The 22,232-nt window shown below is 42.5% G+C and overlaps 3 protein-coding genes across 7 annotated transcripts; 1 reads left to right on the top strand and 2 right to left on the bottom strand.

The window, feature by feature from the left end:
- The first annotated feature begins 2,434 nt into the window (after window positions 1-2,434).
- Window positions 2,435-10,033, top strand: LOC120035930 (gamma-aminobutyric acid type B receptor subunit 2-like). Its single transcript, XM_038982410.1, has 14 exons — window positions 2,435-2,542; window positions 3,224-3,412; window positions 3,610-3,852; window positions 3,968-4,028; window positions 4,110-4,184; window positions 4,291-4,435; window positions 4,615-4,747; window positions 4,848-4,955; window positions 5,073-5,192; window positions 8,096-8,206; window positions 8,299-8,520; window positions 8,707-8,877; window positions 9,027-9,187; window positions 9,659-10,033. The coding sequence occupies exons 1-14, from the start codon at window positions 2,435-2,437 to the stop codon at window positions 9,825-9,827; spliced, it is 2,016 nt and encodes a 671-aa protein (XP_038838338.1). The 3' UTR covers window positions 9,828-10,033.
- A 1,610-nt stretch (window positions 10,034-11,643) lies between these two features.
- LOC120035929 (transmembrane protein 116-like) lies at window positions 11,644-16,146 on the bottom strand. Of its 5 annotated transcripts, none has more exons than XM_038982407.1 (10): window positions 15,863-16,146; window positions 15,346-15,409; window positions 15,005-15,133; window positions 14,489-14,593; window positions 14,332-14,381; window positions 14,043-14,126; window positions 13,206-13,347; window positions 12,976-13,120; window positions 12,770-12,849; window positions 11,644-12,679 (listed from the first exon to the last, which is right to left on the bottom strand). In XM_038982407.1, the coding sequence occupies exons 1-10, from the start codon at window positions 15,913-15,915 to the stop codon at window positions 12,464-12,466; spliced, it is 1,068 nt and encodes a 355-aa protein (XP_038838335.1). In that variant the 5' UTR covers window positions 15,916-16,146; the 3' UTR covers window positions 11,644-12,463. The 5 variants fall into 5 exon arrangements, with proteins under 5 accessions (XP_038838335.1, XP_038838336.1, XP_038838332.1 ...); XM_038982408.1 differs by having other exon boundaries at window positions 12,770-12,846; XM_038982404.1 differs by having other exon boundaries at window positions 11,644-12,849.
- Window positions 16,147-18,489: 2,343 nt separating this feature from the next.
- Window positions 18,490-21,816, bottom strand: LOC120035931 (ectonucleotide pyrophosphatase/phosphodiesterase family member 7-like). Its single transcript, XM_038982411.1, has 4 exons — window positions 21,579-21,816; window positions 20,404-20,549; window positions 18,871-19,494; window positions 18,490-18,747 (listed from the first exon to the last, which is right to left on the bottom strand). The coding sequence occupies exons 1-4, from the start codon at window positions 21,814-21,816 to the stop codon at window positions 18,490-18,492; spliced, it is 1,266 nt and encodes a 421-aa protein (XP_038838339.1).
- Window positions 21,817-22,232: the final 416 nt, after the last annotated feature.

Below are 22,232 nucleotides of genomic sequence, written 5' to 3'. Positions count from 1 at the left end.
AACAACAACAGTACATACCACACTTTCTGATACACAACCCACACTATATCACAATCTAATTTTTCTCTCTCTCAATCTCCAAATCTCTACTCCTTATCTCATCTCCTCTCTCTCCTCTACTCCTCTTCTCCTGGGCAGAACACTGGCTTTTATCTTCAGGTGGCAATGGTGATTAGTGTCAGCTGCTTCTTGACGAGGGGGCGGGGTCAGCTCCAATCACCAATTAGCCTGGGGTTGACCAATCAGCTGGTTGGGGAGTACTTCAGGAAGCCATCTCCTGAAACACACACTCAAATACAAAACAGAACACAGAAACTGGGGAACGTAACAACATCACACTGTATTGTAGGCACCGAGCAACCGTTTTACATCACACTGTATTGTAGGCACCGAGCAACCATTTTACATCACACTGTATTGTAGGCACCGAGCAACCGTTTTACATCACACTGTATTGTAGGCACCGAGCAACCATTTTACATCGCACTGTATTGTAGGCACCGAGCAACCGTTTTACATCACTGTATTGTAGGCCCCGAGCAACCGTTTTACATCACTGTATTGTAGGCACTAAGCAACCATTTTACATCACACTGTATTGTAGGCACCAAGCAACCATTTTACATCACACTGTATTGTAGGCACCAAGCAACCATTTTACATCACACTGTATTGTAGGCACTGAGCAACCATTTTACATCGCACCAAGCAACCATTTTACATCACACTGTATTGTAGGCACCAAGCAACCATTTTACATCACACTGTATTGTAGGCACCAAGCAACCATTTTACATCACACTGTATTGTAAGCACTGAGCAACCATTTTACATCGCACCAAGCAACCATTTTACATCACACTGTATTTTAGGCACTGAGCAACCGTTTTACATCACATTGTATTGTAGGCACTGAGCAACCATTTTACATCACACTGTATTGTAGGCACCAAGCAACCATTTTACATCACACTGTATTGTAAGCACTGAGCAACCATTTTACATCGCACCAAGCAACCATTTTACATCACACTGTATTTTAGGCACTGAGCAACCATTTTACATCACATTGTATTGTAGGCACTGAGCAACCGTTTTACATCGCACCAAGCAACTGTTTTACATCACACTGTATTGTAGGCACTGAGCAACCGTTTTACATCACACTGTATTGTAGGCACCGAGCAACCGTTTTACATCACACTGTATTGTAAGCACCAAGCAACCATTTTACATCGCACCAAGCAACTGTTTTACATCACACTGTATTGTAGGCACCGAGCAACCGTTTTACATCACACTGTATTGTAGGCACCGAGCAACCGTTTTACATCACACTGTATTGTAGGCACCGAGCAACCGTTTTACATCACACTGTATTGTAGGCACCAAGCAACCATTTTACATCACACTGTATTGTAGGCACCAAGCAACCATTTTACATCACACTGTATTGTAGGCACCAAGCAACCATTTTACATCACACTGTATTGTAGGCACCGAGCAACCGTTTTACATCACACTGTATTGTAGGCACCAAGCAACCGTTTTACATCACACTGTATTGTTTATCACAATAGAGCATGTTATTTAATAGGTGACATACATGCAAATCACACAATTGCTGGTACTTCAAATAATGATATAGTGCTCTTCAAGCCTAACATTATTGCACATTCAATATTCCAGCTGTCTTTCGCTGCAACAACGCCTGTTTCAGATGATGAGAAAAAATAGGCACCAAGCAACCGTTTTACATCACACTGTATTGTAGGCACTGAGCAACCATTTTACATCACACTGTATTGTAGGCACCAAGCAACCATTTTACATCACACTGTATTGTAGGCACCAAGCAACCATTTTACATCACACTGTATTGTAGGCACCAAGCAACCATTTTACATCACACTGTATTGTAGGCACCAAGCAACCATTTTACATCACACTGTATTGTAGGCACCAAGCAACCATTTTACATCACACTGTATTGTAGGCACCAAGCAACCATTTTACATCACACTGTATTGTAGGCACTGAGCAACCATTTTACATCGCACCAAGCAACCATTTTACATCACACTGTATTGTAGGCACCAAGCAACCATTTTACATCACACTGTATTGTAAGCACTGAGCAACCATTTTACATCGCACCAAGCAACCATTTTACATCACACTGTATTTTAGGCACTGAGCAACCATTTTACATCACATTGTATTGTAGGCGCCAAGCATCCATTTTACATCACACTGTATTGTAGGCACCAAGCAACCATTTTACATCACACTGTATTGTAAGCAACCTGGTACTTCAAATAATGATATAGTGCTCTTCAAGCCTAACATTATTGCACATTCAATATTCCAGCTGTCTTTCGCTGCAACAACGCCTGTTTCAGGTGATGAGAAAAAATATCCCAACTTCTTCCGAATGGTCACCTCAGACAACACAGTCAATCAGGCTGTTGTGAAGATCCTACAGAACTACAGGTGGAGACGTGTAGGGATGCTGACCCAGGATGTACAGAGGATCTCAGAGGTACCACTGACCTTGGTAACGCTTTCAGTCACATGCCTGTTTGGTGTTCAATGTAGCTGTTATCGCCATTTACAAGTAGGGATACAAGGGTATCAGGCATTAGCCTATCGATTAAGACTGCTGACAACAATGCTGTCTTATTGTATGAATTCTAAAGTCTATATTGTCCTGTCCTTGAAAGATAAGGAGTGATCTGGCTAAACAACTGAGCAAGGCTGATGTTATGGTTGCTGTAACTGAAAGCCTGTCCACTGACCCATGTGTCAATGTAAAGATATTGAAGGTGAGTAATATGCCCAAATCATCTTTACTTACAAAGTTAGAATTTGGCACTGAATTGCATCATTTCAGAAAATTGCAGATGCATCCTCAACGTGTCAATCTGTAGCTTCTGCCTCTTCTTTGTTTTGTATCATGTCCCTTTCGACAGGATATGGATGTAAGGATCATTATTGGGTTGTTTGACGAGAATTCAGCCTCCAAAGTGTTTTGCTGTGTGAGTACATAACCAGAAAACCAACATTAAAATGTGATGCGATGCAACACAATGCCATCATTAATGATTAGCACTTGTTTGAGACAAAGATTAATAGCAGTTTAACAGCGCATTCATCATACAATTACTTTTGAATGATCTGTATGATAACCATTTGTCTTTGTAATTACCATATAACCTTCTAGGCTTACAGCCTGAACATGTTTGGTGGGAGGTATCAGTGGATCCTCCCTGGCGGTTACCAGGGGAGCTGGTGGGAGGAGGCCAACTCCTCCCACTGTGCTTCAAACAACCTGCTGACCGCAATGGAAGGCTACATCACTGTGGACTTCACACACCTCAGTAACAGACAGATAAAAGGCATCTCAGGAAGGGTAGGTACTGAGGTTTTCAGCAAGGGACAACATATTCTGTCGATACTGTACCATGCTCTCTCCAATGGATAACTTGTGTTTATAACAAAACATTTGGACGTAATGTTGAAAACATTAAACGGTGTATTTGCAGTGTAGCAAAAGTAATGCAAGAGCATTAAGAGAAGTTAAACAAGCACCTTTGTGTTTCTGTTTAGACCCCACAAGAGTATGACGAGACTTACAACAGAGAGCTGCTGCAGAGAGGGTTGGTTGCCAGCAAGTTCCATGGGTTTGCCTATGATGGAGTTTGGGTGATGGTGAAAGCATTGACCAGGGTCATTGAGTCTGTAAGACACAGAGAGAGATATGACATCCACCGGAACTTCACAGTCAGCTACAAGGAGATTGGACAAATGGTCCTGGATTCCATGAAGGAGATTTGCTTTGAGGGTGTAACTGTAAGTTAGCATGACTGTTGTGTTAACATTCCATTTTAGATAGATCATTGCTCCAGAAGACTAAAGATAAGATGTGCTTTACAAATCTTGTTGTCAAATTGAGTTTCTTTTTTAGGGTCAAGTTCTGTTCAGAAATGGTAAACGCATGGGAACTATTAAATTAAGCCAATTTCAAGGTAAACATTACAGATGTGTATTTCCATGAATTTAGAGAACATTCTTTGTGAAATATTTATCAACTGCTTGTGTTTCCACAGAGGACCGGGAGGTTAAGATAGGCCAGTATAATGCTGAAGAATTAGAACTCATCAACCACTTAATCAAGTTTCAAGGTAGGTGGCCACACTATTAGGACAAGGCATTAAGAAAGTTGATGACACCTCAAGCATAAAAAAAGGACATTTTCAACAACAAAAAACATTTTTGTGCCTTTCATAGGCATGGAGCCGCCTAAAGACCGGACACAGTCCCAGCGGTGGGATGTCAGTGTTCCCCTCTACATCATCTTGTTATCCACCACTGGCCTGGCCATGCTCATGGCACTCTCCTTCCTCTTCTTCCACATCAAGCATCACAACCATTGGTATGATCATTATTCCAAGCATCGTGTATTGGCTTGTAATTGAACTAGATACTTTTTGAGGTAGCTTTCATCGAAACACAAGGTTGTTCTCTTTCGTTGTTATCCAGTTTTCTTACTCACATGCTCTGCTCAGACAAGGCTGCCCGTTAAAAGATCTCAATATTTTGTTTTTCCCATAGGGTCATGAAGAAGTCCAGTCCGTCCATGAACTACCTCATTATCCTGGGTACAGTGCTGGCCTGTACCTCCGTCTTCCTCTATGGGCTGGATGGATCCCTTGTGACTGACAAAGTGTTTGTTACGCTTTGCCCTGTCAGTACACATGAGCTTAAACATCTAAACATTTTTGTGATGAGGGAACCCCTTGTTTCAAGGGATGCACATTGTTTCACTGTGTTTCCTCTTGTCACAGATTCGCACATGGATTCTTTCTGTAGGATACACCACAACTTTTGGGACATTGTTTGCAAAAACTTGGAGGGTCTGGACAATTGTCAAAAATAAGGAGATCATTGAAAAGGTAAACTCAAAGTTCAAAAGATCAAGTTAAAGAAACTCAGAAAAGTACAGGCCTCTTAATCGCCATCTCTCCTGTGTAGTATTTAATACTCATCCTCCCCCTCTGTTCTTTCTTCAGATTAATAAGGATGACCTATGGATAATTGTCGGGGGAATGCTGCTAATCGATCTGTGTCTGTTAACCTACTGGCAGATGGTGGATCCACTCAGGCGAACAGTGGAAGAGTTCAGCCTAGAGGTAACACTTTAATTACATGTTCTTATTTTAACCTTGGTCTTGCTCTATAGTCTTATCTTTTGTTGTGTAGGGGATGCGGACGTTGTTCAAGTTAGCCTTTCAATTTTAACAGCGTTTTTGATTAGCTTGTTGTTAATTTCCCCCGGTATTGTTGTGCCAGTCATGCTCCTTTTTTCTAATGTCCTCTTTGTAATGGCATGTTTATTTACTATTGTATTCTATTTCTTACTCTTTAACAGTCCTTGGTAGTCTTGAAAGGAGCAAATAAAATGTATTGTTAGATCCAGATCCTATTAGACGAACAGTGGAAGAGTTCAGCTCGGAGGGTTAATCACTCAGACAGGTCATGTATTGGCCAAGGTGGTACTTCAGTACCATCAGCACACATGCTTTTAAGTTAAAAGGTGTCTAAATGTGTATGCTGCTCATAGGAAGTATCATTACATTTAGTTAACTGGTTATCCAATCATTCTGCCCACCTCCACAACATATCCATCCATATTGGCCAACCTCTTTAGACCTGAGACACCATCATACTACACTGCAAATCTCACCACCCATCAGTTGAATCTCCTCTGTTCGAAGCTAAAGATCAACCGCAGTACACTGTGTTGGAATGCACACTATCATGGGCTTTGTTTACAGTAATGAGATTATCTGGTTTTACTGTCGATCATCCACAGATTACAGTAAATGGTGTGTAGGGTTAACCTCTGGTCTGGAGTCGACCATGTGGTAGTAGTAAATGGCTCTGGTCTGGAGTCGACCGTGTGGTGGTAGTGAATGGCTCTGGTCTGGAGTCGACCGTGTGGTGGTAGTAGTGAATGGCTCTGGTCTGGAGTCGACCGTGTGGTAGTAGTAAATGGCTCTGGTCTGGAGTCGACCGTGTGGTAGTAGTAAATGGCTCTGGTCTGGAGTCGACCGTGTGGTAGTAGTAAATGGCTCTGGTCTGGAGTCGACCGTGTGGTTGTAGTGAATGGCTCTGGTCTGGAGTCGACCGTGTGGTTGTAGTGAATGGCTCTGGTCTGGAGTCGACCATGTGGTTGTAGTGAATGGCTCTGGTCTGGAGTCGACCGTGTGGTGGTAGTAGTGAATGGCTCTGGTCTGGAGTCGACCGTGTGGTTGTAGTGAATGGCTCTGGTCTGGAGTCGACCGTGTGGTTTCAGTGAATGGCTCTGGTCTGGAGTCGACCGTGTGGTTGTAGTGAATGGCTCTGGTCTGGAGTCGACCGTGTGGTTGTAGTGAATGGCTCTGGTCTGGAGTCGACCGTGTGGTTGTAGTGAATGGCTCTGGTCTGGAGTCGACCGTGTGGTGGTAGTGAATGGCTCTGGTCTGGAGTCGACCGTGTGGTGGTAGTAAATGGCTCTGGTCTGGAGTCGACCGTGTGGTGGTAGTGAATGGCTCTGGTCTGGAGTCGACCGTGTGGTGGTAGTAGGGAATGGCTCTGGTCTGGAGTCGACCGTGTGGTTTCAGTGAATGGCTCTGGTCTGGAGTCGACCGTGTGGTTTCAGTGAATGGCTCTGGTCTGGAGTCGACCGTGTGGTGGTAGTAGTGAATGGCTCTGGTCTGGAGTCGACCGTGTGGTGGTAGTGAATGGCTCTGGTCTGGAGTCGACCGCGTGGTGGTAGTGAATGGCCCTGGTCTGGAGTGGACCGTGTGGTTTCAGTGAATGGCTCTGGTCTGGAGTCGACCGTGTGGTAGTAGTGAATGGCTCTGGTCTGGAGTCGACCGTGTGGTTTCAGTGAATGGCTCTGGTCTGGAGTCGACCGTGTGGTGGTAGTGAATGGCTCTGGTCTGGAGTCGACCGTGTGGTGGTAGTAGTGAATGGCTCTGGTCTGGAGTCGACCGTGTGGTGGTAGTAGTGAATGGCTCTGGTCTGGAGTCGACCGTGTGGTGGTAGTGAATGGCTCTGGTCTGGAGTCGACCGTGTGGTAGTAGTAGTGAATGGCTCTGGTCTGGAGTCGACCGTGTGGTAGTAGTAGTGAATGGCTCTGGTCTGGAGTCGACCGTGTGGTGGTAGTAGTGAATGGCTCTGGTCTGGAGTCGACCGTGTGGTAGTAGTGAATGGCTCTGGTCTGGAGTCGACCGTGTGGTGGTAGTGAATGGCTCTGGTCTGGAGTCGACCGTGTGGTTGTAGTGAATGGCTGTGGTCTGGAGTCGACCGTGTGGTGGTAGTGAATGGCTCTGGTCTGGAGTCGACCGTGTGGTAGTAGTGAATGGCTCTGGTCTGGAGTCGACCGTGTGGTAGTAGTGAATGGCTCTGGTCTGGAGTCGACCGTGTGGTAGTAGTGAATGGCTCTGGTCTGGAGTCGACCGTGTGGTGGTTGTAGTGAATGGCTCTGGTCTGGAGTCGACCGTGTGGTGGTAGTGAATGGCTCTGGTCTGGAGTCGACCGTGTGGTGGTAGTAGTGAATGGCTCTGGTCTGGAGTCGACCGTGTGGTTTCAGTGAATGGCTCTGGTCTGGAGTCGACCGTGTGGTGGTAGTGAATGGCTCTGGTCTGGAGTCGACCGTGTGGTGGTAGTAGTGAATGGCTCTGGTCTGGAGTTGACCGTGTGGTGGTAGTGAATGGCTCTGGTCTGGAGTCGACCGTGTGGTGGTAGTGAATGGCTCTGGTCTGGAGTCGACCGTGTGGTTGTAGTGAATGGCTCTGGTCTGGAGTCGACCGTGTGGTGGTAGTGAATGGCTCTGGTCTGGAGTCGACCGTGTGGTTGTAGTGAATGGCTGTGGTCTGGAGTCGACCGTGTGGTGGTAGTGAATGGCTCTGGTCTGGAGTCGACCGTGTGGTGGTAGTAGTGAATGGCTCTGGTCTGTTGTCGACCGTGTGGTAGAGTAGTAGTAAATGTGAACCTCAGAGGGAGATCAAAAATATTAAAATAGTCTTCCCTTTTTGTGGTGTTTCAGACTGATCCTGGTGGTGAAGACGTTAATACAAGGCACTTCCTGGACCACTGTGAAAGTACAAACATGACTAAATGGCTCGCCATTGTATATGGCTACAAAGGGCTTCTAATGGTGAGAGAAATTGCCAGAACCATGTTCAACACCCAGGATCCTTTTCAAACAAAGCTGATAATCTAGCTGATGGTTTTCCATATTTTCTTTAGTTTCTTGGATGTTTCCTGGCCTTGAGAACAAGGCATGCACATATCCATCTCCTCGATGACAGCAAGTACACAAGGCTGAGCATGTACCACGTGACCATCATGTCTATCATTGGAGCATCAGGGTGCTTCCTGACCCAGTATAACCCTAATGTGCAGCTCTTCATGGCTTTGGTGGTCATCTCCTGCTGTACCTGCACCCTGTGTCTGGTGTTCCTGCCCAAGGTGTCACCTGCCACATCTCTGAAACCTCCTCTTGTATACATGTTGAGCTCTCATGTTCAAATATCTCAATGTTCTCGTTTTACTTCCATTTCTCAGTGTATATTGTTTACAAATTGGTGTAGATGATGTTGGATGTAAACACTCGTCTTGAAAAATATAATTGAATGCTTCTGTCTTGTATCCTAGCTTGTAAAAATCAGAGACAATCCCAACCAAGTGGATCCAACTAGCTGGTTACAATGTGATCTTAACAAGGAGGATTCTGAGACCTCCAGTTCCTCTAGCAGTCTCAATCAGTGCAGATCTCTTGAAAGCCTGCGGACTGAAAACCAGCAGCTCCGGAGGAGAATCACAGAGGTGAGTTCTGACCCCTTGTCTTGAGTCTAAACAGTTCACAGAACTTTAACCGTTGTAGGTTGAACGCCCATCTGTTGTGGAGCTAATAATCATTAATGCCATTTCAGATGGTGGAACTTTGGGAATTAACATAGAAATGGTCTTTGCAGATTGGTGACCAGTTGGAGGATGTCGCCATGCAAGTACTAGAGGAAGAGCTGAGTCCTCCCAGTCGACAGGGCCATGAAGTGACACTGAGAGCCCAGGTGTGCTCTGAGGATGTGCCCAGGATGAACAGGGAACTCTTTGATGACATCAACTCACCTGAACAGTACAGGAAAATATATTACTCTGATACTAAAAAATACATTATGCAATACAAATATTTTCTATACTTTCTATATATACACTGAGTATACAAAACATTATGAACATGTGCTCTTTCCATGACATAGACTAACCAGGTGAATCCATGTGAAAACTATGATCCTTTATTATATTGTTAAATGGTCCACCACCCAAAGGACATCCAGCCAACTTGAAACAACTGTGGAATAGCATTGGAGTCAATATGGGCCAGCATCCCTGTGGACCGCTTTCGACACCTTGTAGTCCATGCCTCAACGAATTGAGGCTCTTCTGAGGGCAAAGGGGGGGGGGGGGGGGGGGTGCGCAACTCAATATTAGGAAGATGTATCTAATGTTTTGTACACTCAGTGTATATTTAAGTACATTTTTTATAGAAATATCTACTGTATATATTTAGAAATGAAACGTCCTACACACTTGTTTTCCTTTGCAGCGTCCAACGAAGACTTTCCGTGCAGCTGCCAATTCTTCACCACGCCTACATGCCAGCCGTTGGGGGAATGACTGCCAGCTGTTCCAGCCTTCTGAGAAGTCCCGATGTCCCCAGTGCCCAACAGAGACAGATGCCACCATCGCATCGGGTCATGGTCACCGGGCTGTGACTGTATTTCCCTCTACAGTGAGTGACAATACGCTGGAAAAATTACAATATTCATTGAACTGCCTCTGGTTCGACTGGCAGCTGGAAGTCAAATGACCTTCCTTTACCTTGACTGCCATAGCGTCATTCACATCTGAAGTCATGTTCACGTCCAGACAAGTTCCAGATACATGTGGTGCTGACAAAAGTTTTGTGTGGTAAATTACAATAGCTGCTTTCTTTATAGATTTTTAGTTGATTGATTGCAGTGCAACTCATAGAAATGGTCTCCTGATGGAAAAACAATAAAACATGTTGTCCGTTCCCCCTGTTTCCCAACATGGGAGTATCCTGTATTGCAGCAGGATACTGGCAGTGACTGTATTTGCACTCTTGGTAACTGCTCTGTGCTGTGGTATTGCTCTCTGGTACTGCTCTCTGGTACTGCCCTGTCATGTTGTCACTCTGGGAATTTCCTGGTTTGCTAAAGCCCAGGAATGAACTTTAAACTGTGTTCCAAGGCAGAAGTTAACCCTTTACGGCAGTCAAATAAATCATTGATTGTCTTTCCAAACATTGCCTCTGTCCTGGAGAAAACAACATCTTGTCTATGTCTAAGCAAAAACAAGTTTATGTCATCAGTCTTTCAAAGATGATGAATAATCGGTTTGAGAGTATAACCTTTAAATGTGCATATTTGTAAAAAAAAAAATACAAAAAAATCTATATATAAGTAAAGGTGCTACAACTATTTTTGCAATCCACTGTTGTGTGCCAGACAGTACTTTCTATTTGACGAGAATGTGCTGCAATAACAAAAAAGGGAGGAGTGTCTCAACTTGGGGTTTATAAAAAGGTAAATCTATCTCACTGCACAAAGTGTATTAGGTATCCACAACATCCTTGGAAAAAGGATCCTGCCATGTTCTCCATCAGAACCGCATTCATCCTGCCAGCTCTTCTGGCCCTTTTGGTTGGAAATGTGGAATCCTCTTTCAGTGGTGGTAAGTTTGAACAACTATTTTGTAGAAATATCTATAAATATAGTGATATGTTGTTCATGTGTTATTATAACATTTCTCATAGGTGGTGGAGGATCCTACAATTATGACATATCTAAAATGTCTGACCTGAGGAAGCTGTACAACTCCAAGGTGTATGAAGCGGACAGAATGAGGAGACCCCTTGAAGGCATGTCTTTTCAGGTGGGGCTTCTCAGCCACTCAGGAGTCAGGTGAGTAACATCATATTATGTATGATATGCGTATGATATTTATAAAATAAACCCACAAAAGTCAGTTGTTTGTTACTGCATATCTAGCAACATCCTGTTTATTATTTAAGAAATGGCCTAAACTATCCGCTATATCTAATCCTTCGTTGTTGATCCAGAGTGACTTTGGCTGATGGCTCCCAGTGGCTTGTCCATAAAGGGGATGGATTTGGCATCAGCACTCAGACTGTAGTGGTGGCTGCTCGCCACATGAGTCGAGACTGGAAGGCAAGTAATCAATCAGCTTTCTTTCATAAGCCATTTTTATTGAAATGACTCTGTAGTGGCAAATACATAGTCGTTCAGATTAAAACAATGTTTTTCAAAAAACTTTTTGCAGAAAGTTGAAACCAAAAACTTTAGAGGAAGTAAGACGGTCTCCGATTTCGTCAAAGCTGGAGGCACTGACTACAGCCTCATCTTTGATAACTGCCATGATGCAGCTGGTCGGATGTGGGAGTGAAACAATATTTGATTGTTTTGATGAGGCTGCAGCAGTTACTATATTGTAGCTGCACTGCCCATTTCATATTGATGGATTGAGTTGAACAGAAATAAAGGCCAATGCATTGACAGACCGAAAATTCACATTCTTTTCATTCAGTGTCATTTGCATCTCAGGGGGAAAAAAGTGTATGTTGTGGTGATGTATTTATCCCGTTGTCATGCCTGTCACATTTTATGCAAGGCAATAATTGCCCCCTTTGATAGAAAAAGTTTAGAATTGAACTCAAGGAGTGAGCATAAACTTACAGTAACATTTCTGTGACCAAGCCCATGCAGGGTGAAAACTAAACATTGCACACACTTGCGTATCTACGACCATCACACAACACCACGGGCCAAACTCGTACGTCAAGCAGCATCTCTGTGAATGGAGTGCCTTTGTTCCATCAAGATGAAAAGTGACAGGCTGCTGCGCACTGTTTTCCACACGGTTGGGCTCAATCAGGGCCCCTCTAAATCAAAGACATGCCAGTCAGTTACAAAGCCTTTCACAAATATCCTCGGCTGTCCCCAACTACTGTGGGAAATTCTAAACACTAATGTAGAGACAATGTTTGCACGACCGATGCAGTCAAAACAAGTGAGGGAGGGAGTGACTCTGATGAAAGTACAGAGCTCTCAGATCCTGTTTCAGAGCTGCTCTTCCTCTCGTTGTAAATTCCCTGGTTCTTCCTTTTTTTCTTTACAGCAGTTCAGCCTCTGTCTGGTTTGACCCTGCTGTCCCTTGTGTACAGCCTTGGGTATTCTTGCTTCATTGGTAGAACAGGTGCTTCCCAAGGTACTGTCCCCAAGATTCAAAACCAAACCGTCACTCTCCCAGTCTGGCACAAAAGGCTGTGTTTAATTTCTTTTGCCAGTTTCACAACCGCCATAGTACGTTAATGTGGTGTCGGGAGAATACCAGATCCTTCTATATCATCTGGTTTGGGGGATGGTGTTGACCATAGAGTTTTATAGCCTTTCTTCTGAGATCTCAGAAGTGGCGTCTGGGTGTCCATGTCCCTTAGAGCATCTTTGCTAGCTGACCGAAAGTGTGTCTGTGTCCAGCCGTACACCACACAGTTCAGAAGGCCTTGAGAGGATGAGGTGAAGGCCTGGGATGAGGATGAGAAAGTAGAAATTAAGCCATGGACTGAGGTTGCACACGTCTTGGTTGTAGGTTTCAGAGCAGCTGGCAGTTTTACCTGTAAGATGTAGAGAATGACGCCCACAACTCCCTCCACTGATTTGGGGTTGTACAGAATCATGGCTGCCAGGAAGACTGCTGAAATGAAAAGGTAAATAAGGCAATATATCAAAAAGGAGAATGTGATTTTCAGCTGCTAGAAATTATTTAGCAAGCCCGGGGGGGCCCTAGGATTCTGAGCTGGGTGAACAGTACTGTAGTTACCTGGGCCCCAACAGAAGAAGAAGACAGAGGGGTAGAGGAGCAGGTGTCGGTCCAGAACACGAAGCGACGCCCACTGCCTGTCGCCTAGGAAACCACTAGAACTCACATAACGTCTGTAAACAGTGCGGGCTTTTCCCATGAGCACCTGGCGTAGACAAAAGACGTGTGAAGCCAAGATACGTTTGAGTAAAATAAAAATAAGATGGTAACCATGGGATAGGCTGACTCACCACAATGCCAACAAAGGTGAGGAGGAACACTGCCAGGAAGACAGCAATACTGTACATGTGTACCAGGTGGCAAGCTGAGTCCACCACCATCTTGCTCAAGTCAGTGGACATGAAGAGTGCCTCCGTGTGCATTAGAAGGCACCTAATATGCAGGGAGAGGGACATTAGTCAAACCGTTATGCACCTCAAATCAACAAGAGATATGTATAAAAAAACAAACATTTAAAGATGACAATTAAATCATATTAATTGGCCAAACATTTAGCACGGAAGTGCCTGATATGAATTCTGATTGCCTTACTAAAACCCATTAAAGATGACAATTAAATCATATTAATTGGCCAAACATTTAGCACGGAAGTGCCTGATATGAATTCTGATTGCCTTACTAAAACCCATTAAAGATGACAATTAAATCATATTAATTGACCAAACATTTAGCACGGAAGTGCCTGATATGAATTCTGATTGCCTTACTAAAACCCATTAAAGATGACAATTAAATCATATTAATTGACCAAACATTTAGCACGGAAGTGCCTGATATGAATTCTGATTGCCTTACTAAAACCCATTAAAGATGACAATTAAATCATATTAATTGGCCAAACATTTAGCACGGAAGTGCCTGATATGAATTCTGATTGCCTTACTAAAACCCATTAAAGATGACAATTAAATCATATTAATTGACCAAACATTTAGCACGGAAGTGCCTGATATGAATTCTGATTGCCTTACTAAAACCGCTAACCTTATTGACACACTATTATCTCTATCCCAAAGGAAACTCTCTCCATGATAATGTTCCTACTTTGATGCATGCTACAGACCTACTTGTAAGGCTGGCTGAGGTTTGTGTAACAGTGGTCCATGTTTCCTGTTACAAACACTGGCAGCATCAGCAGCACGGGGAGGACACTGGGAGGAGAAACGGGGACAGGACATTTAGCATACTCCCTCTATTGGATGCATAATGACATCTACTGAACTTTAAATAGGTCAAGCATATACTAGGCCGTCATTGTAAATAAGAATTTGTTCTTAACTGACTTGCCTGGTTAAATGAAGGTTAAATAAATAAAGGTAAATGAAATACTCTTTCTGTGAAATAGTCCATGCTTACCATGACAGGACTGCAGCAATCTTGCTGAAGCTTCTCAGTTTGGTGGCGCACTTCAACAAAACAGAGGCCAGACTTTAACCAAACAGTTGAATATGGGGAAATACAGACAACCAAATGTGTCAGACATCAAAACGATAATTTGTCAGGTAGCACCTACTTGGGCTGGGTATCCATGAAGGCTACTGTAGAATCTGTTATTTAGCCCAGAGTACAGGGTCCATACATAGTTCAATGTGTAGAAGAACGAGGTCATATACAGCATCTGTTAAAAGACAGGGGTTCTCCGTCAGTGGTCACCATGAATCAACCAACATTTACTTCTATTTTAGTGGTGAGAAGAGTGGTATGCCGTGTCAATGGAATGGTGTTCCCTTTCTGCGTATCCATGGAGATTAGATATCTAGGACCATCATTGGTTTTGTTGTAGGGTTATATATCATGTTCCCTTTTGGTACAGAATATTCCAGTGCACAAGTACAAGGGAAATGGGTCAGCCACATCCAGACTCCTTTGTCCCGATCTAACAGAATTGAAGAGGCGTCAAATTGGGCTAGATTTGCTGCTCTACTTCATTTGGGCCGGATCTAGATCGGCCTTGGTCATCTATTTCTCAGAGTGAAACATTAAGTCAATTCTTACTGTAAATGAATGGATTATATGTCTGTGTACATACCTGTTCAACGATGTGTAGGTTGTAGCAGGTCACATGGCTATCACAGTCCTGGGTGAACAGTACTGCTCCTATCAGCCAGCTGACTGCCAGCAGCAAGTCTGTCACACTCAGTAAGAACAATGGCTGGATCTGCAGAGGAGGTAGTATTGGGCATTGTTTTGGAGTCTAAAGCAGTCGTGGTATTGTAGATAGGTTAATAATATTGTTATTATTAACAAAAACAACAGATTGGATTTATATAGTGCCTTTCTACCAACTAAGGTAGGGTATAATATATGCTTAAATGCAGAAACAATATAAACCAACTGTAGAGGGGATCATCTGTCGGGTTTGTAACTAACCTCAGGTGTCCTTATAAGGTGTTGGAAAGTTGCATAAACAAGTATGGAACCTGAACCGACAATGCTGCAAACAAGAACAGAAAACCCATTGGGAAGAGCTCTTCATTTGACCTGTGTGATCACCAGATTGTACAATTACAAAGAGGTTGTAAATGCTGCGCCCTGCATACCTTAGCACTGCCATAATCATCTGGATCCATCTGACTGCAAAGTACACCTTTACATGGGAAAGGTGTTGATTATAAAGCAAAACAGTCACTATCCCTACCTGCAGAGGGCGAGGCAGATCCTATAACACTACTCTGGTCAATTGCGGAGAATAATCTCATCCACTTTCTACAGTGCGAGAGGGTGGTCCCACCCCCCAAAAGCCATGCTGCAGACGCATGTGGCAACGATGTAGCTACAACTAAGAAATACACATTGCTGTACACTGTACAGTAGTTTAAATACAGGACAACTACAAATGAATAATCACAATACTTAATACTTAACACACTACTTGTAAATGACTTACAACAGTCCAGTCCTCAGGCGTTGTTGTGTTTTGCTCCGTGTTGTTTGAGGCATCTTGCAAGACGAAATGTAACATTTTTCTTTCTTCTAAGACTTAACTCAATTGTAGAATATATATATGTCGTTCCCAAAACATTCAGCCATAGCTTAAAACATCAGAGACTAGTTGTGATTTAGGCTGAGTAACCTAGACACGCACGGATCCAAAACTGAAGTAGTTGTACAGCAGTTTAACGTCACGTAGAATGCAGGGCGCGCTCACTCTCCATTTGACCTAACCGGTTAATGCTTCGTCACATGACCGCAACAAGTGTAGCCACTCATCATGGCTGGTTTCATAATCTTATCATTTCCATTAGGCAATAGCTCAAAGCCTATTCACCCTTGTTGTTTTAAATTCAAGTCACCACTTAACCCTGCAATAACCTTGGCCATGACAAAAATAAACGGCATCGATGTGAAAAATATACACTGATTGTACAAAACACGAAGAACAGGTGCGCCTAGCGCAGCTACCACCATACCCCGTTCAAAGGCACTCAATATTTTGTCCTGCACATTCACCCTCTGAATGACACACACACAATCCATGTCTCCATTATCTCAAGGTTTAAAATCCTTCTTTAACCTGTCTCCTCCCCTTCATCTACACTGATTTGAAGTGGATTTAACAAGTGACATCAATAAGGGATCATAGCTTTCACCTGTATTCACCTGGTCAGACTGTAATTGAAAGAGCAGTCAGAGTGCAGTATAACTGCAGTTATACCACGGGTATGACAAAACATTTATTTTTACTGTTCTAATTCCATTGGTAACAAGTTTATAATAGCAATAAGGTACCTCAGGGGTTTGTGGTATATGGCCAATATACCATGGCTAAGAGCTGTGTCCAGGTCGTGCGTTAGAACAGCCCTTAGCCATGGTATATTGGCCATATACCACACCCCCTCGTGCCTTTTGCTTAATTAGAGTGCAGTTATTCTGCAATTACTATGTCCAAAATACCACAGTTAACTGCAGTTACTACACTTTTACTGCAGTTTCAAAACTGCAATTTGTTTTTGTAAGGGAGGCTTTCATAATATTTAGTATGAAATAAAGGGCAAACAGGGAGATTATTTACACATGTACCTTTTATATTTCCTCCATCTGTGTTTTCAGATTAGTCTGTTCTGTAACATTTCCATTTGTTGGAATATGTATATACAGTTGGGGCGGCAGGTAGCCTAGTGTTTAGAGCGTGGGGCCAATAACCGAAAGGTTGCTAGATTTAATCCCCGAGCTGACAAGGTAAAAATCTGTCTAACTGCCCCTAAACAAGGCAGTTAACCCACTGTACCTAGGCCGTCGTTGTAAATGAGAATTTGTTCTTAAAATAATTTGTTCTTAACTGACTTGCCTAGTTAAATATTGGTTAAATTTATTTTAAAAAATGATATCCCCAGCTGGCTGCAGGTGGTAATAACACCTTAGATCCAAATCCTGTTTCCTGGTAAACATTTTATTTTTAAACCTGCAATACTCATTCATCATGCACGTTTATTAAAGCATAATAACAAATAAATATATAGTCGGAACAATTATTTAAATAAAATATGACTCCAAATAAAATCTGACATTTAGAATGAAAGTATCGGTATCAGGCTACTTGAAACTCCTGAACCATCAGTGGGCAGGTGTCATTATTAAATGTAGGTTCTAGACAAAGTTATTTGAGCCAATGCTGACTGGTTTGATTATTAAACATACACTCAGTTGGCAGTTTGTTAGGTACACCACCCCGTTCCCAAAAATGGTTAGCTTCTACAGACAGTGTGTCACGTGGCTGTGGCTTGCTATACGCTGAGTGTCCAAAACATTAAGAATACCTGCTCTTTCCATGACATAGACATGCAACTCAATATTAGGAAGGTGTTCTTAATGTTTTGTACACAGTGTATGAAGCAGGCTTGAACTTTAAAATGGGCAAAACGAGTGACTTAAGCGACTTTGAGCATGGTATGTATGATCGTCGATTCCAGGCGCGCCGATTCCAGTGTCTCAGAAACGTCCGGCCTCCTGGGCTTATTATGCACGACAGTGTCTAGGATTTACCAAGAATGGTGCGACAAACAAAAAACATCCGATCAGCGGCAGTCCTATTGGCGAAAACAGATCGTTGTTGAGAGTTCGAAGGAGAACGGCAAGAATTGTGCAAGCTACAAACAGGCAAATAACGGCGCAGTAAACTGGGAACTGAGTGTATAATACAATCAGATGGATATTGTTGTGAAATCATAGTGAATGTGATCCTCCTTAAAAATATCTGTTGGAGTTTTGGTTATGATTGATTCAACTATGCAATTGTTTTCATTTAACGAACATTACGGAAAATAACCGACGTCATAAATAACTACATGACAAATAAAATGTAGACAAATATCGATGCCAAAACACCAAGGGACATATGATGTCTTCTCCCACCTGTGTAGAGAAGAATGGTGCCATTAGTTATGTGATATAACCATGTGTCATGTCAGTCTTGATAATTATCTTATACAAGAAGCATCATCAGTGGAGCACACATTAAGGTTGATATCGTCCTGTATTACAATTCATTCATAGACACTGTCATGCATTTTGATACTAAAATGCTTTCCAGGAGAAGCTCACAGCCGTACCGTTCTGAACCAGCATGCCCTCAGTGACAGATAGGGAGCCATTGTTAGGGGCTGGATCTATCTGCAGCAGCTTGCACATTAGAGGGTAGATGTGGACACTGTCAAAGGGCTCGGACAGATAACTCTTCTTGAAATCTGGTCCAAAAGCACGGAAGATGGTCTTCATGTCCATTTCGTCCATGTGGAATCCATGATCTCCTTTGTTTACGTAGACGATCAACCGCTGTTGAAATTACATGCATATCATAATTGTTTTTATTTTTTTAATCTGTGATATTTTTACTTGACCATTTTGTACTTTATACATAGTATATGAAGTGTCTTTAAAGTTAATACCAGTACCTACCGAGTTTAAGTTGAAACCTAGATCAGCAATGACAATAATAGGCTGCATTCTGTCATTCTTGGACAAATGAAAGTTCTCTGGCATATCTTCCTTCTTGTAGACTGTGAGGTTTGGGGCCTTCATGAGAGCATCATAAACCTGCTGTTCCTTTCCTTTCTTCGGTGTGATCATTCCAAACCCACCGTAATCAAGGAGCTCAAAATAAACCAAGTTGAAGAAATTCAGGTATTTAGAGAGGATTATCTCATCTACAAGAGGTCTTTTTTTAACGGTGGTCATGCCATGGTCAGAGGTGATGATGATGTTCAAGTTGTCTGTCAAACCATCTCGCTGGATGGCCTCCCTCAGGTATCCGATGGTGCGGTCAATCTGCTTTATTATGGTTTTCCTGTCAGGATGGTCTGGTCCTTTGGCATGGCCCACGTTGTCAGGCTCTCCATAGTACAGAGTCACAAAGTCAAAATCTTCTTTGGTGAACCAGCTCAAAACAGTGTCAATATTCTGATGCCACTCTGTTTCGTTATCATCTTGTTGACCTGTTTCCTCAACCACCGCCCGGTTTACACTTTGACCACTGTAGTTGGCTCCTCCTCCTGGAAAGAAAAAGGAACCTGTCTTCAGGCCCTGAAAGAGAAAAGGTATGTATGCTTGTTACGTCCGCCGTTAAATGAAGACCAAGGTGCAGCGTGGTAGGCGTACATTTTCTTTCATATAAATGTTCCACCAAAAAAACAATAAACAACTCAACGAACGTAAAGCTAGGAGTGCAACACCTGCAACATAAAAAGACAAGATCCCTCAACTGAAGGTGGGAAAAAGGGCTGCCTAAGTATGATCCCCAATCAGAGACAGCTGCCTCTGATTGGGAACCATACTCGGCCAACAAAGAAATATAAACATAGATTTCCCACCCTAGTCACACCCTGACCTACCAAATAGAGAATTAAAAGGATCTCTAAGGTCAGGACGTGACAATGCTTGTATGTATGCTTCTAATTACAGGGTGTAGTAGGGGTCTTAACTTTCATCAGAGCTACTTCATTCACGTAAAAATAATCAAGTCAAATCAAACTTTATTTGTCACATGCGCCGAATACAACAAGTGTAGACCTTACCGTGAAATGCTTACTTACAAGCTCTTAACCAACAGTGTAGTTCAAGAAGAGTTTAAGAAAATATTTACCAAATAAAATAATGTAAAAAATTCTATAAATTATAAAAACACAATAACATAACAATAACAAGCATATATACAGGAGGTACCAGTACCGAGTCAGTGTGCAGGGGTACAGGTTAGTTGAGGTAATTTGTACATGTAGGTAGGGGTGAAGTGACTATGCATAGATAATAAACAGCGAGTAGCAGCAGTGTACAAAACAAATGGAGGGGGGGGGGGGGGGGGGGGGTCATTGTAATAGTCTGACAGTGGTTTCTGTAGCTGTCAGTAGGAGGACTGTAAGCTAAATCTGCATATTAGACAAATAACACTTGTGATATTTTATGTCCAGGATCAAATCATGACCAGTTCCTCACCTGGTTCTGTGCTGTAATCCACAACGGTAAGGCTCCATTGTCCCACCACTCAGACCTCTTCAAGGTAGCTTTATGGCCGACTTTCTGATGAGTTGTGGAATTAAACATCATATTATGAACAACTCCATGATCCTCTATCCATCTCCCTGTGAGAGATATGAGAAGAAAATAGAATGATATGTAAATATTTTCTAATGCCAGCAACCTTCCAGTTTGAATTGTCTTTTCATCATGACATTATGATAACAGTATCCAAAACCTCAGTGATGTGTCTTATCAAGGATATCGAAGATGGCATTTACAACTTTAATTGCTGTACTATACTTATTTTTTTATCACTGTCATATAAGAGAACATTTAGAAATTGTCTGTAGATTTGTGGGGTTTTCCTACATTAACAAATGAAAACATAAGGTGATTTCCATTTCTCAGGAATAACTCTCGGGTCAGATTAAAGTGAGGTCAATTGCCCAGAGATAAAGTAAGCAGCACGTTTGAAGAGATTTGTATTTAAATAATTAGGACCCGAAGGATATGTACAGTACGTGCACATATACAGTGTACATTTTATTTATTTAATTTTTATTTGACCTTTTGTTTAATTAGGCAAGTCAGTTAAGAACAAATTCTTATTTTCAATGACGGCCTAGGAACAGTGGGTTAACTGCCTTATTCAGGGGCAGAACGACATAATAGATTGTCCTAAAAATCTGAAAGAACATTTCATTTACATTTTAGTCATTTAGCAGAGATAAGAGCGACTTACAGAGCAATTATGGTTAAATCAAGGGCACATCAACAGATTTTTCACCTAGTCAGCTCTTAACCACTAGGCTACCTGCCACCCAGAACACTGGCAAGTGAGGCTACTTTGTAACGTGAGTGAGATCATGGTCAGGCCTGGGATTTTCTGGGCACATGCCACAAACAAAACTGTTTTTATGAAAGAATTTAAATATTTGACCAAAGAAATCAATTGTCAATAATCCATCTACAGTAGTAGGCTACATTTGACTTCAAAACCAGTTTTGAAACAGTAACCTGGGCCCGTAGTCACATTTTACCCAAGGAAATACTTCTTATTTTGTATTAATATGCACCTGGTTGAGAACTTCAAACAAGCTGCTCAAATGCACGCAACAAGTCAATAGCATTTTGTGACTCTTCTGCCTTACCAGTTATGGTGGTAAAATGAGATGGGGACGTCATGGTGATAGCCGGAGGGGTGATGTACTTTGCCTTCACTCCATCTTCCACTAACTTGTCCATGTGAGGGGTGTCTACGTCTTGATCATAGTCCCATCGGAAACCATCAAAGGAGATCACTAGCAACTTGTTGTGTGTCCCCTTGTTCAATGGTTTGCACTCTACACTGAGAAAAACTGCCATTCCCAAGTACAAATCCAACCACATCTTGATGTCTTGGCTTGTCTGCACTAACTAATCCTGTTGAGCTTGATGGATGTCGTTTATAGTCATCATTGTGGTCAGGAAGATAACATGTGTTCTGAGTGTTATCTTCAAAGGACAAACCTTGAATGTGCCTTGCTTTAATAGACAGGAGGGGTGTTATCAATTGTTATCTGAAGATAGATTTCACCTAAGATGCCTAGAAATTAGTCTATGGACCCAAGAGTGTCGTTAACCCAAGACTAAGATCTGTCTACTCAGCTACTCAGCATATAGGTAGAGTTATCTTTAGTTGTGGGTGAAGTAATGGGTCAGGTAGGACCCTGTAATGATGCTCTAAACAGCATGCCAGAGCCCTGAGGTTAAACAAGGTATTTGACAGCCTCTACTTCTATGCCTTGTACCTGAGTAGACAGATC

The sequence above is a fragment of the Salvelinus namaycush genome, unplaced genomic scaffold (genome assembly GCF_016432855.1).
Source record: "Salvelinus namaycush isolate Seneca unplaced genomic scaffold, SaNama_1.0 Scaffold1155, whole genome shotgun sequence".
Classification (NCBI taxonomy): domain Eukaryota; kingdom Metazoa; phylum Chordata; class Actinopteri; order Salmoniformes; family Salmonidae; genus Salvelinus; species Salvelinus namaycush.
This window is presented reverse-complemented; position numbering and strand designations above follow the sequence as displayed.

Bases quoted from the DNA above. Each gene is read 5' to 3' on its own strand.
- LOC120035930 (XM_038982410.1), top strand. From the start codon at position 2,435: ATGGTCACCTCAGACAACACAGTCAATCAGGCTGTTGTGAAGATCCTA. The intron at 3,413-3,609 runs GTAGGTACTGAG...GTTTCTGTTTAG, and splicing joins TAAAAGGCATCTCAGGAAGG to ACCCCACAAGAGTATGACGA. The intron at 8,521-8,706 runs GTGTCACCTGCC...CTTGTATCCTAG, and splicing joins GTCTGGTGTTCCTGCCCAAG to CTTGTAAAAATCAGAGACAA.
- LOC120035931 (XM_038982411.1), bottom strand. From the start codon at position 21,816: ATGTGGTTGGATTTGTACTTGGGAATGGCAGTTTTTCTCAGTGTAGAG. The intron at 19,495-20,403 runs GTGAGGAACTGG...TTTCTCTTTCAG, and splicing joins GGATTACAGCACAGAACCAG to GGCCTGAAGACAGGTTCCTT. The intron at 18,748-18,870 runs GTAGGTACTGGT...TAATTTCAACAG, and splicing joins TAGGTTTCAACTTAAACTCG to CGGTTGATCGTCTACGTAAA.
- LOC120035929 (XM_038982404.1), bottom strand. From the start codon at position 15,915: ATGCCTCAAACAACACGGAGCAAAACACAACAACGCCTGAGGACTGGA. The intron at 15,410-15,862 runs GTAAGTCATTTA...TCTTGTTTGCAG, and splicing joins CGCCTGAGGACTGGACTGTT to CATTGTCGGTTCAGGTTCCA. The intron at 14,127-14,331 runs GTAAGCATGGAC...TTCTCCTCCCAG, and splicing joins ATTGCTGCAGTCCTGTCATG to TGTCCTCCCCGTGCTGCTGA.